General features: G+C 43.9%; 1 protein-coding gene across 2 annotated transcripts in view; it reads right to left on the bottom strand.

Annotated features, from left to right (window-relative positions):
• SRM (spermidine synthase) overlaps window positions 1–640 on the bottom strand; it is a 28,477-nt gene extending 27,837 nt beyond the window's left edge. The window contains exon 1 of one of the 2 annotated variants that reach the window (XM_089658411.1): window positions 595–640. In XM_089658411.1, the coding sequence (XP_089514537.1) occupies window positions 595–602 (8 nt within the window). In that variant the 5' untranslated portion in view covers window positions 603–640. Of the gene's footprint in view, window positions 1–136; window positions 342–594 lie in introns of those variants that run through there. The other variant, XM_089658410.1, reaches the window with a different exon arrangement.
• Between the last annotated feature and the right edge of the window lie 14,645 nt (window positions 641–15,285).

The following is a 15,285-nucleotide window of genomic DNA, read 5'->3' as shown; positions in this document are numbered from 1 at the left end:
GCTCCCCAGCTCCCGGTAGGGCAGGTCTGCCCATGTCCCTCCACAGCACAGTAGCAGAGAGGCAGCAGTCACACAGAGCACACACCACACCGGTATATAGGGGGCAGTAGTGCCGCCCACAGGCTGGGCCGCTCACCTCCGGAACACCAGTATCTCCTGGAAGGGGCTCTTGCTGTGGTGTAGCACCTCCTCCACCTGCAGGGACATGGCCTGGCCGGGCCACAGGCTGCACGTCTCCCGAAACCAGCCATCCCGCACCGGCAGCTCCATCCTCCTCTGGCCGCAGCGCCGCACCGCACACTAACCTGTGCCCGGGACGGCCGCGGCCCGGCCAATCAGCCGGCGGGAGGGGCGGGACCGCGCACCTAGCAAAGTAGGGTGTCTCGCCACGTGGGGAGCCGAAGGCTCGTGCGTCCTGCGGCCGCCATCTTTAATAAGGGCAGCTGCCAAATCAATGTTCAAAAATATTTTACGTGCACTAGATTTCTAATGACTATACAGTGTCAGACCTGCTGACAGTGAAGTCTGAACACCAGAGCCGTGCGTATTGCGGAATTGTAAGAAGCGAAACAGAGCATTGTATAGTATCTGTACCTCATCATCCATCTGCTCTGTCACCACACCTGTCACGGTGTCATCCTTCAAAGAATGATCTGACAGGCCACAAACACTAGAGCACCAAGTAGGTTTAGCGTAGGCTTTGCCTGGCGGCCATTTTGGGTAAGACAAAGGCCTGGTATTATTTACCTAGAGGTCAAATCACTGTGTGAAAGTAGTACCACTGTGGGCAGCCATTTTGGGCAGGACAAAGTCCTAGTATTCAATGAAGCACATAATGGATATTTGTTTTGGCCAGGGACGGACTGACCATTTGGTAACTCGGCACTGCCCGAGGGCCCGGGGTCAGTAGGGGGCCCCATGAGATGCCCCTGATACCTTTTTCATAGGCTTTTTTGAGTTTGGGCAAGGACACAGGGGCCCCATGATCCCCTATTGCCCGGGGGCCTCATGAGTTGTCAGTCCGCCCCTGACTTTGGCAGTCACTAGAGGTCAAACTACTGTGTGAAAAAAACCTACCGTGGGCAGCCATTTTGGGCAGGATAAAGTCTTAGTGTTCTCCACATACATAGCATACAATGGATATACTCTGGCATACACTAGAGCAGCGTTTTTCAACCACTGTGCCGCGGCACACTAGTGTGCCGTGAGATATTGTCTGGTGTGCCGTGGGAAAAATTCCAATTTCATCTGTAACATGTGGCTTCGGCTCACAAATAGACCAATCATTAGAATCTAATGATTCAGTGGTCGGCAAGCCGCGGCTCGCGAGCCACATGCGGCTCTTTACCCAGTCTAATGCGGCTCTTCTGTGTGCCGGGCGCCTGCTCCCCTCCCTCCTCTCGGTCGGCCGCTCCCCTGCCTCCTCTCGGTTGGCAGCCCCAAAAGTCCGCGCGGACCTTTTAATCCGGCTTGCGGATGTGGCTGTCAGGATGTGTGTAGGCGGGGCAGCGTGCCGAACGTGAGGGGAGGGGAGCTAGGCTCCTCTCACAGTCCGCCCTGAAGACCCGAACGGCGCGGGAAGACAGCGAGAGGAACGCAAAAGGTAAGTGAATTGACACGGGGGACTTGGCTTACTAGAAGGGGGGGGGGGGAATAGTACTGTGGGGGATGAAATACTATATGAGGGATGAATTACTTTATGAGGGATGAAATACTATATGGGGGGATGAAATACTATATGGGGGATGAATTACTATATCAGGGATGAATTACTATATGAGGGATGAAATACTATATGGGGGGATGAAATACTATATGGGGGGATGAAATACTATATGGGGGGATGAATTACTATATGAGGGATGAAATACTATATGGGGGGATGAAATACTATATGAGGGATGAAATACTATATGGGGGATGAATTACTATATGAGGGATGAATTACTGTATGAGGGATGAAATACTATATGGGGGGATGAAATACTATATGAGGGATGAAATACTATATGAGGGGATGAAATACTATATGGGGGGATGAAATACTATATGGGGGATGAAATACTATATGAGGGATGAAATACTATATGAGGGATGAAATACTATATGAGGGATGAATTACTATATGAGGGATGAAATACTATATGGGGGGATGAAATACTATATGGGGGGATGAAATACTATATGAGGGATGAATTACTATGGGGGATGAATTACTATATGGAGGATGAATTACTATATGGGGGATTAATTACTATGCTTACTATGGGGGAATATTACTATACTTACTATGGATGACACATACACATCATTCATCTACTCTTGGTCCGGCCCCCGGGTCCAATTATAAAATACTTTATTATTTCATAATAAAGTAATTATAAAATAATTTCTTTGTGTTTGATTCCTATTCAAGAGAATTACTTTATATATAGTCAATATAGGCACAGAGGTAAATTTTTTTAACATTTTCTAATGGTGGTGTGCCTCGTGATTTTTTTCATGAAAAAAGTGTGCCTTTGCACAAAAAAGGTTGAAAAACACTGCACTAGAGGTCAAACTACTGTGTGAAAGAAGGACTGATGGGGGCAGCCATTATAGGTAGACACTATAGCATTCTCTACACAGCAGGCACTAAAGGTCAAACTGTTCTGTTCTTTTGGGTAGGACAATGTCTTCGTATTCTCCACACAGCACACAATGGCTATGCTATGGCAGACACTAGAGGTCAAACTAATATGTGAAAGAAGTCCTCCTGAAGCAGCCATTTTGGGTAGGACAAAGTATTATTATTATCCGTCTAGCACACAAATGGATACACTTTGGCAGACATTAAAGCCCCGTTCACACTTGAGCGTTTGAAAACTCAAGCAGAATGGTCTGCCTGCGATCCCAAAACACTCTGCACAAACAACAAATTGTACCACGCCTCTTCAGGGACCATCCATTTTCAATGACACCAAAACGCGGTGCAGTTCTGCTATGATTAATCATGCTGAGATGACACTGCAATCACGACTGCTGGTCGCCCAAAAGAAACCACTGCTCCACATGATGCGGTTTGCTGTGGCAGAACCACAAAGTGTTTTGGTGCCATTGAAAATGAATGGCACCGAACAGGCGGGGTGCAATTTGTCATTTGTGCAGAGCGTTTTGGGATTGCGGGCAGAATTGCAGTGATTCTGTCCTAGGTCGCAAACACTCAAGTGTGAACGGAGCCTTGGGGGTTTATTTACTAAAGCTGGAGAGTCCAAAATCAGACTCCCTTCTGCATAGAAACCAATCAGCTTCTAACCTCAGCTTGTTCAATGAAGCTTTGGCAATGAAACCTGGAAGCTGATTGGTTTCTATGCAGAAGTGAGTCTGATTTTGCACTCTCCAGCTTTAGTAAATAAACCCCTTAGTGTCTGCTAAAGTATATCCATTGTGTGCTAGGAGGATACTCAAACTACTGCCTGAAAGAAGTCCTGCTGGGGGCGGCCATTTTGGATGAGAAAAAATTGTCTTAGTAAACAGCAATTGACATGCTATGAAGTAGTAATACAATATGGTTATTATTATTATACAGGATTTATATAGCGCCAACAGTTTGCGCAGCGCTTTACAAAATGAAGGTAGAAAATACAGTTACAATACAAGAGGAAACAGAGGGCCTGGCTCGTTAGAGCTTACAATCTAGGAAGAAAGGTTGAGTGATACAAAAGGTAATAGCTGTGACCACCATAGCATATCCCTGGGATATCAGACTACCGATACCGTGGCAAACATCCACCTGAAAATGACTTCCTGCTATCAATTTTGCCTGAGGACCCTTTCACACAGGCGTTCGGTCTGGATCAGTCTGGCAGTTTTCTAGATAGATCCAAACTGAACTACAGTGTATGTCTATGGATGAGGCCCCGGTCATATGTTGCTTAGCAGCCACGCTGGTTCCTAATAGTGATTTAAAAAGTGCGATTCATGCGGTGAAAGGTGCGTTGGGCATAGGGCAGCTTGTTAAATATAAAATGCGCACTCACATATTATTATTATTATACAGTAGTTATATAGTGCTAGAAGGTTTGCTCAGCACTGTACATTATAGTGGGGGACAGAACATGAGACAAGACAGTAACAATACAATACACGACGGGTTCGAGGGCCCTGCTCTTTCAAGCTTACAATCTAGGAGGGAGGGGACTATGAAGCAGGAGGGAGGGGACTATACTATGCGCCTGTCACTCAGCACTGGGATTACTTCCCGAAGATGTCCAGAAACACGTTGGGGCGGAGCACTCAGGATCACTTCACGGAAACACGTTGAGGAGGAGCACTCAGGATCACTTCACAGAAACACGTTGAGGCGGAGCACTCAGGATCACTTCACGGAAACACATTGGGGCGGAGCATTCAGGGTTACTTCACGGAAACACATTGGGGCGGAGCACTCAGGATCACTTCACGGAAACACGTTGGGGCAGAGCACTCAGGATTACTTCACAGAAACACGTTGGGCTGGAGCACTCAGGATTACTTCACCTAATCCTCTAGGGAGAGCATTGCCGCTTCATCTGCTCACTTGGGAGCCAGCATGCATTCCACCTTGAATGGAAGTGACATCACCAGAGGTGACATTTTATGTTTTCCAGAAATCTTCAGGAAGTAATCCCAGTGCCGAGTGATGGGCACATAAAAACAAAATGCGCACTCACATAGTATGTGTCTGTCACCTGGCACTGGGATTACTTCCTGAAGATGTCTGTAAAAGATGAAACACGTTAGGGCAGAGCCTCTAGTAATGTCAGTTCAGCTCAAGGTGGAATGTGCACTGGCTCCCAAGTGAGCATATGGAAAAGCAGCACTCCTCCTAGAGCATGGGGGTCAAACTGGTGGCCCTCCAGCTGTTGCCAAACTACAAGTCCCATGAGGCATTGCAAGATTGACAGTTACAAGCATGACTCCCAAAGGCAGAGTCATGATGGCACTTGTAGTTTCACAACAGCTAGAGGACTGCTGGTTTGACACCCCTGCCTTAGAGGATTAGGTGAAGTAGTCCTGAGTGCTCCGCTCCTCGGCGTTTCCGGACGTCTTCGGGAGGTAATCCCAGTGCTGAGTGACAGACATATAGTATGTGAGTGCGCATTTTGTTTTCAACGATTTGTGTTATCTTAAAATTAAGGTTTTACACTATGAATTTTGTTTTCAGTCTATATTTTTATATTAACCCGGAGAAGAGGAAAGTTTGATGGCGGTGGCCTCCAGTTAAAGTGTTCTTAAACCCTGGACCCTGTATTCACTATATCTGGTCTCCCCGAACCCTGTATTTACTATATCTGGTCACCCCGTATTCACTATATCCTCTCTCCCCGGACCCCGCACTCACTATATCCGCTCTCCCCGGACCCCGCACTCACTATATCCGCTCTCCCCGGACCCCGCACTCACTATATCCGCTCTCCCCGGACCCCGCATTCACTATATCCGCTCTCCCCAGACCCCGCACTCACTATATCCGCTCTCCCCGGACCGTGCATTCACTATATCTGTTCTCCCACAGTACACAGAACATGGAAACACTATTTTAGTAAATATAAACTGCTAAATACCTTTTCTCATCAGCTGTATATAACAGTCTTGTGACTTCTATCAGTGTCCACCAAAGCACTGGTTAAAGCTTGTAGGAGGAGTTTTCTTTCTACTCTAGGAGGATGCAGAACCCCTGACCTTTGTCTGGGCAGTGTTGATTGGCCCTGTGCTGATCACATGCACTCTCCCAAGAAAAAAAAAAAACCTCTAGCAATACACACCAAACTGAGCATGTGCAGAATGTCTTTACCTCTTATCTCCTGATAAGACATATTGTGTAGACACTGGAAGAAGGGGAGAATCAGAGAAACCTGCTGATTTCAGGTGCAATTTGCAAGATATGACACAGATGTTTATGCAAATCACACCAAATGTAGTGCATGTATTACTTTAGAAATCAGTGCGGCTCTGCTGTAATTGTGGACAATAGGGTGCAAATCGCATGCCAAGTCGCACCCAGTGCAACCGGGGTGTTACAGTACTGTGAAAAAGTTATAGGCAGTTGTGAAAAATACTGTAAATAAAGAATGCTTTTAGAAATAGAAATGTTAATAGTTTATTTTTTTATAAATGAATAAAATGGAAAGTAAATGAACAGAAGAGAAATCTTAATCAAATCAATATTTGGTGGGACCACCCTTTGCCTTCAAAGCAGCATCAATTCTTCTAGGTAGACTTGCACACAGTTTTTGAAGGATCTCAGTAGGTACAGTTGGTCCTTCCAAACATCTTGGAGGACTAACCACAGATATTCTGCCTCAAATCCTTCTTTCTCTTTATGTAATCCCAGACAGACTTCATGATGGTGAGATCAGGGCTGTATGGGGGCCAAGCCATCACTTCCAGGACTCATTGTTTTTCTTTATGCTTGAGATAGTTCTTAATGACATTAGCTGCATGTATGGGGTCATTGTCAGTTTTTGAAGGCACTCAGCCGGTAGGTTGTTCCAAACATCTTAGAGGATCTGTGGTTAGTTCTCCGTGGATGTAGGCTGCCCCAAATCCTTTTGTCTCCATGTAATCCCAGACAGACTCTTTGATGGTGAGATCAGGGCTCTGTGGGGGCTAAACCATCACTTCCAGGACTCCATGTTTCCATGTTCTTTACACTGAAGATGGTTCTTAATGACATTGGCTGTATGTTTGGGGTCTGCTGCAGAATACATTTGGGGCCAATCACACGCCTCCTTGATGGTATGATGGATAAGTATCTGCCTGCATTTCTCAGCCTTGGGAACACCATAGATCCTGACCAAATCTCCAACTTCGTTTAAGGAACTACAGTCCCAAACTTGCAAAGGAAACCTCCACCATGCTTCACTGTAGACTCATTATTGTACCGCTCTCCAGCCCTTCATGAACAAACTACTGCTACAGCCAAATATTTCAAATTGTGTCTCATCAGTCTAGAGCTCCTGCTGCCATTTTTCTGCACCCCAGTTCCTATGTTTTCATGCATAGTTGAGTCGCTTAGCCCTGTTTCCACGTCGGAGGTATGGGTTTTTGGCCACAATTCTTCCATGAAGACCACTTCTGGGCAGACTTCACCGGACAGTAGATGGGTGTACCTGGGTCCCACTGGTTTCCACCAGCTCTGTGCTGATGGCACTGCTGGACATCTTCCGATGTTGAAGGAAAGTAAGCTAGATTTTTCTTTCATCTGCTGCATGGTTTCCTTGGCCGACCACTCAGTGTTGCCCATTACTTTATGCTTCTTCAAAAGAACTTGATAAATTGATTGATGGTGGTTTGAAGCCAAAGGGTAGTTACACCAAATATTGATTTGATTTAGATCTTTCTTCTGTTCGCTCACTTTTTCATTTTGTAAATTGATGACTAGAAAAAAATAAATAAATTATATATATATATAAATTATTATACAGGATTTATATGTGTGATCTTAGATTGTAAGCTCCAAGGATCAGGGCCCTCCTAACCCTCTTGTATTGATCTGTATTGTTGATGTATTGGTGATCCTTGGAGCTATATATATATATATTTTTTTTTTTTTTAAAGCATTCTTACTTTACAGCATTTCTTCACACTTACGTTTGCACAATACTGTGTATCACCAACAAAAGTATTCCATAGGATCAATATTTCACGTAAAGGATTTCGATATTACACTTTGATTGTGTGATCTGACTCGTGTTCACTTTGCAGGCATTGTTGCATGACACTATAAGTGTAAATTCAGGCAACATTTTCTCAGCTTTGGATACAGTGGGGGATGATTCGAACCTCTTCCAGATTTTACTGGTGTGCAAGGAGGCTGTCCCAAGAGATAGAAGTACAGCTTTTCTTCGGGTGCCTACTTGATAAAATCTTATGAAGTTGCAAACACTTTTCAGCTCTGAAGAAGAGGATGAAGATTCCCCAAACGTGTTGGCTTCCTGTATATCTCCAATAAAAGTTTCCAGGCATTTTGCAAGTTCAGCATTCATTTTCAGTTTGTATGGAATGCAGGTATTGCCCCCTCCACTTCTGACAGAGTGGAGCACTTGTGAGCTTTTATTGCTGTGGGAAGCAGGACACAAAAGGCAAAAACAGCAAGTTTACAGCAAAGATGTTAGGTGATCCCTCTCTCTGGCACAAGGCTTTGCACTTCCACAAGACAGCTGACAAGTTCTCATCATGAGCAATAAATCCTCCCTATAACAAGGTTTTTTAAAAAAATATATATACACAAGTGTCCCTGCATAGCAATAACTGTCCTTAATACAGATCCAACTAGCACTCACATAAGATACACTAAATAATAAACTGAAACAGTGCTAAGCTCAAAATAATGTGGAAAAACTCAGCTTATTACAATGTACCCCTCACTTTACCACGTATCCCAAAATGCATTAAAAAAATAAAAATTAAAGGATACATTCACCTTTAGGGCTCGTTCACACTTGACTGTTTTTCCAACTCTTGCCAAACGCCCCTTTAGCGCTTGACAAGCGTTGGTCCGGAGTTTGCGGAGAGTTTTTAACGCTCCGCAAATGCCTCATGAGCGGTTTAGCGGAGGTTGCCAAGCGATAAAAACGCCCCACAAACGCCTATAATGAAGTTTGAATGGTGTTAATACTTCGCAAATGCCCCGCAACCGCCCCGCAAACGCCGGCCGGGCATTTGTGGAGTGGCACCATAGACTTGAATAGGAGGCTTCAACTCCTCCTGACTCAACCAGAGGTGTCCGTTGCGACGCAGCGCTAACGCTCCCGTTTGAACAGCACCATGTGCTGCAATGTGCAGAATTTTCCCAGGGGTTTGGGAAACGGTAAAAACGCTTCCCAAACGCCTGTCTGCCGCTTGCTAACAAGGCTAGTGTGAACGTAGCCTTAAGGAAAAAAAATTAAATGTACATATTTTTGCAGGAAAAAAAAATTTTTTTTTTGTTTGGCTGAGCCTGCAGAGCCTTGCACCCGTAATCGGTAGATGGCGGATGCAATGTCAGGCACCTACAGACACCGCCTCCAGCTGCCCATACCTTCAATGAACTACGAGGGCACAGGGGGAGGTGAAATGTGTAACATGCTCCAGAAGGTGAATCTATCCTTTAAATAACTCCCAGTGCTGATTTAGAAGTACAAAGTGCCCACATAAAAGTCTATAATATTGTCCATGACCACCTCCACAACCAGAAAATCAGTGGCAACCCCCCCCACAAAATTCTTTCTAGCGCTTAACCAAGTCCTGTCTGCGCTTAACCAAGTCCTGTCCGGTCTATAGGCATATGACGTCCTCCACGGAACGAGTCAGCACAATCTGTCACCCAGTGTCCGGTGACCGATCAGTGTACCAGCCGCTGCTGGTACCATGTGATCACTGTGACCAATCACACGACAATTGTACACAATGGATGGCATTCATTGATGGCATCCATTCTGTACTATTGTGTTAATCTCTGCGATTGGTCAGTGACCACAAGGTACAGTCAGGGTCAATCACAGCCCATCTGTACCATGTTAGTAGCTGGGGCCAATCACAGCTAACCGCAATACTAAACACTGCATGGATTGATTTCATTCAGTAAAAATGGTTGCTTATAACAGTAAAATTCACTGGTATAAGCAATCATAACGTGAAAAAAAAATCCTGATCACTTCCCCAGAGTATTACAGTGTGACTATGGTGACATATTGTTCTGGTCACAGTATGTAAAAAAAAATTAAAAAGTAACAAAAAAGAAAAAACATTTTTAAAAAAATTGAAAAAAAATTTTTTTTTTTTTTATTTGTTTTAACAAACTGTCATCAGTCAGTGTTTCTGGTCACTACCACACCAGCTATAGGATAATGCTCTACTGCACTGGTGATAGCAAGTAAAAAATAAATAAAAAAAAATTGTGGAAAATATTTAAATTCTCTCCATTTTACAAAAAATTGTGACAAAAAATTACAACTTCAAAAAACTCGCCATGCCTCTTACCAAATACCTCAGACTGTCTATTTTCCAAAAAGGGTCATTTGGGGGATATTTGTTCTGTACTGGCGTTCTGTGCCTCAAGAAATGAGGTTGGCCGTCAGCACATCAGGATTGATTGATTTTCATATATACAGTGGGGCAAAAAAGTATTTAGTCAGCCACCAATTGTGCAAGTTCTCCCACTTACAAAGATGAGAGAGGCCTGTAATTGGCATCATAGGTAGACCTCAACTATGAAAGACAAAATGAGAATACAAATCCAGACAATCACATTGGCTGATTTGGAAAGAATTTATTTGCAAATTATGGTGGAAAATAAGTATTTGGTCAATATGAAAAGTTCATCTCAATACTTTGTTGTATATCCTTTGTTGGCAATGACAGAGGTCAGACGTTTCCTGTAAGTCTTCACAACGTTGGCACACACTGTTGCTGGTATGTTGGCCCATTCCTCCATGTAGATCTCCTCTAGAGCAGTGATGTTTTGGGGCTGTCGCTGGGCAACACGGACTTTCAACTCCCTCCAAAGGTTTTCTATGGGGTTGAGATCTGGAGACTGGCTAGGCCACTCCAGGACCTTGAAATGCTTCTTACGAAGCCACTCCTTCGTTGCCCGGGCGGTATGTTTGGGATCATTGTCATGTTGGAAGACCCAGCCACGTTTCATCTTCAATGCCCTTGCTGATGGAAGGAGGTTTGCACTCAAAATCTCACGATACATGGCCCCATTCATTCTGTGCTGTACATGGATCAGTCCTCCTGGTCCCTTTGCGGAGAAACAGCCCCAAAGCATGATGCTGCCACCCCCATGCTTCACAGTAGGTATGGTGTTCTTTGGATGCAACACAGCATTCTCTCTCCTCCAAACACGACGAGTTGTGTTTCTACCAAACAGTTCTATTTTGGTTTCATCTGACCATATGACATTCTCCCAATCCTCTTCTGGATCATCCAAATGCTCTCTAGCAAACTACAGATGGGCCTGGACATGTACTGGCTTAAGCAGGGGGACACGTCTGGCACTGCAGGATCTGAGTCCCTGGCGGCGTAGTGTGTTACTGATGGTAGCCTTTGTTACGTTGGTCCCAGCTCTCTGCAGGTCATTCACTAGGTCCCCCCGTGTGGTCCTGGGATTTTTGCTCACCGTTCTTGTGATCATTTTGACCCCACGGGGTAAGATCTTGCGTGGAGCCCCAGATCGAGGGAGATTATCAGTGGTCTTGTATGTCTTCCATTTTCTAATTATTGCTCCCACAGTTGATTTGTTCACACCAAGCTGCTTGCCTATTGCAGATTCAGTCTTCCCAGCCTGGTGCAGGTCTACAATTTTGTTTCTGGTGTCCTTCGACAGCTCTTTGGTCTTCACCATAGTGGAGTTTGGAGTGTGACTGTTTGAGGTTGTGGACAGGAGTCTTTTATACTGATAACAAGTTCAAACAGGTGCCATTGATACAGGTAATGAGTGCAGGACAGAGGAGCCTCTTAAAGAAGAAGGTACAGGTCTGTGAGAGCCAGAAATCTTGTTTGTTTGTAGGTGACCAAATACTTATTTTCCACCATAATTTGCAAATAAATTCTTTCCAAATCAGCCAATGTGATTGTCTGGATTTTTTTTCTCATTTTGTCTCTCATAGTTGAGGTCTACCTATGATGCCAATTACAGGCCTCTCTCATCTTTTTAAGTGGGAGAACTTGCACAATTGGTGGCTGACTAAATACTTTTTTGCCCCACTGTATATACACCATCGTTTGTGGATGCTTTAAATCCCACTCCTTTATCTCCACACTATGCTCTCGTATTGTGCTCACCCACCTCTAAACCATAAGAGATCATACAGGATCAACTCCAAATTGCTTCTCAGAATGACAAACCATACATTGGCCAATTTAGATCTTCCACTACTCAAATGATCCTGGACAATTTCACCTTATGATTCCCGGTTCCCATGTTCTCCCAGAAGGGACAACTTTCCCCCAGTAAAGACAGGGACACATACAATCTAGTGCTCTTTTATTAAGAAGAAACATTAAGAGTATACTTACAAGTAGCATGAAGTAACGCATTTTAGAATACAAGCGTACTGATGTAGAAATGACTGTGGCAGGTACAGTCAATCCGTATGCGATGACATCACACAAGTGGTGGAACCAAACCTGATGTTTTGCATTCCTGTGCAGGACTCCCTCAGGGGTATGGCCGCCTCCCTACACCATTGCCTTATTCATCTGCTTCTTGGTATGTTTCTACAGAAACACCTAAACCGTGCGTTCCAGCAGGCAGATATAGGGGATCATAAATTAAGCAAAATTACACAAATTTCTTCCAATCTATTACATGCTAATATCAATCTGCTACTATGAATACAAGCTATTTATAAAGCTGATAGAATTGTATCATAAAATAACTAACATAACAAATGGGTATACATTATAAAACCAATCCTAGCAATAAATCTAGATAAATCCATAAAATACAGTAAACAAAACAAAAATTAATAATCAATACATTACCCTTAGGCTAGGTTCATCTCTATGTGCTACCGTGCCTCCTGATACACAAGGAAAAGGTTTCGATATCATTTTGGAAAATCGCAGCCTACACGGGAACTGCAATTACAGTGTGGCTCACAGTGTGGCAGTGATTTCCAGTGTGTGCAGCGTGTCATTAGGATTAATGGCACTTGCACACATCTCCTGCAGTTTTTTGTGCAGGCGGTTGCAGCTGCGGAAACAGGTGCAGCCCCGCAATGCCAATCACCCACAGAGATGTGAACCTAGCCTTCCTCAATGTAAAAATGAAAACAAACAGTAGTTTCTCTCTATCTATACATACACACGCACACAGGGCTTTTAAATTCTTATCGCCAGACGCCCGGGACATGTAGTTCCGGGCGCCGGGCAGGTAGCTTTTTGACCTATCCTGGTACTGCAGCCCACACGGCCGGTTGGTCATCAGCTCTGAGGAAAGGGATTCGTCCCCGAAACGCGTCAGCCATTTGACTGCACTGACAATGAGAACACCTTGCCTGCCGTTGTGGCCATCGTCATTTTTCTATGCTTTTTAGATACATGCTTCGTCTGTGAGTATGTTTTTATTATTCTTTCACTCCTACAATAAACCTTAGATAATGCACTAGGTGTGTGCGCCACCTGTTTTCTCTCTATCCAGTGGCTGATTTCCCCGTCTGAGGAGGGCTGCACCCCTGAAGCATTTCCTTTGGTTGTCGCTGTCCTGGTACCCTTGGCTTCCATTTTGGCTGTGCATATCCTGAGGCGCTGGAGAGTACATACGATATCCGGTTTGGTTGTCTTCTTGTCTTGACCTGGAAGTGATGCTATGATGTCACTTTCGGGTCCCCGTTGAGAGATTCCAGGCCATGGAGGCCGGAAAAGAATGTAATGCGGTGCGATGTGCACTGCATTACATTCAGTGGAGTACAGGGGTGGCATACAGGATTTTTTTAGATCCTGGATGTCTCAATAAAGAGAACCTGTCACCAAAAATTATCACATAGGAGGCCTTTGTCCCCTATGTGATGAAAGAAAAATTAAGTAAAAAAATTAAAAAAGTTTTTTTTTATATTGTAAAAAAATAAAGTTAGACCCAAGCACATAACATCCCCCACCCCAAAAACAATTGAGGCCCACCCCCAAAAACGTTGATTGTGATACACATCACATATCGCTGCGCACGGCAGAATGAGAGCAATAATTCTAGCATGAGATCTCCTCTGTACACCATACTGATGACCTATAAGGGGCTTTAAAAGTGTCACCTACAGAAAATATAGCGTACTGAAGTTCGTTGCCATTTCACGAGAGTGCACAAATACAAGGATTTACAAGTTGGATATCTAGTTACTCGATGCAATCTCATCTTTTATAATTTACAAAAAAATAAGGCAATTTATTGCTATATTTGAGCCCTAAAATTAACTTACTTGTATTGTTTGCTGAAATTTTGCAGTAATATTATGCGACATAAAAAATTGGAATTACCACTACTGTATTCTCTACGGTCTCTGATTTCAGAAAATATATCATATTTGGGGGTTTTGTGTAATCTTCAGGCCTAAAACTATTTTTTAAACTTGTGCAAAAAAAAATGCAAAAACGTCTCTGGCAGCAAAAAGGATAAAGGATAAGCCGGACACTCCCCTTTACTTACGAGCACCCAATCCGTGCTCATTACACTGGAAGGTCTCTCCCCTCCCTGCTAGTCCCTGGGTGCTGTGCTGGAGACAGGCAGGGAGGGGATAAACAGCGCAATGTTAACATTATTACACGTTTAAGTCACCATAAAGCTGTTTTTAAAACATTCCTAAAATCACCTCTGATTTAAATATGGTTTTGGTTAGAAAAAAATGTAATCTAGACAAGCAGATTGTCATGAAGGACAAGTAAATTGGGACACCGATTTAGTCCCTGGAAAGGTAGTTTTTTTCAAAACTTTCCACACCCCTGTATGTATGTATTTATGTGTATATATATATATAAATAAAATTTCCAATCTGAAGCTTCTAAACATTTTTAAAAATACCTCACCTCCTAATCCATCAATCTACCACACATATATAAAACATTGTAAGGGTCAATGTATACACATCAGGATGAAAAAAATATGAAAAAATCTTTTTCTAGAAAAGAATGACCAAAAATAGGAAGAAAAACACCTAAGTAAATCTAAAAACTAGGAGAAAATCTGAAAAAAAAGGAGATAACAGAAAAGGAAGAAAAAACAAACTACTGAAATCCTAACCTGTCAAATTAAAGTAGACCTCCGGCTGACCCATCCCCCTTTTTTTTCCTTTTACTCCTGCTCACCTCTAGGTGGTATCTAGACATTTCAGATACTCAGCCATCCAGTGGACCCAGCGTTGTCCTGCCAAGATCCTCTCATGTCCTGCCTCAGCTCTGTCCCACGCCGCCATCTTCTGACGTCATCAAGAGTCCCGCTGGTTCTTCCTGGTTCAGCGGGTGGGCCTCCCAATGATGCACCGATAGGACCTCCTCCTCATCCTTTCCTCTATGGAAGGCTATGCCTCCTGGGATATGTGACGTACATATCCTGGGAGGCACAGCGGGCCGTGTGCTTGTCATTTAGGAAATGTCCAGCCCCGCCTCCATGGCTTTGATCAGTTTATGGCATGGAGAGAGGGGTGGAGTAGAGGGAAGTTGCAGAAGAGGCTGAAGGTTCACTTTAAGCATTGCTAACAAAGCAATTCAAATCAAACACTACATTCTATCCTTTAGGGGCCATATATTATTATTGAATCCAATGGTATTCCTTTTGGCTTAATCTAC

Source organism: Staurois parvus, unplaced genomic scaffold (genome assembly GCF_062004578.1).
Source record: "Staurois parvus isolate SC_StPar_1 unplaced genomic scaffold, SC_StPar_1.0 ptg001066l, whole genome shotgun sequence".
Lineage (NCBI taxonomy): Eukaryota > Metazoa > Chordata > Amphibia > Anura > Ranidae > Staurois > Staurois parvus.
The sequence above is the reverse complement of the archived record's forward strand: the minus strand, read 5'-3'. Positions and strand labels throughout refer to the sequence as shown.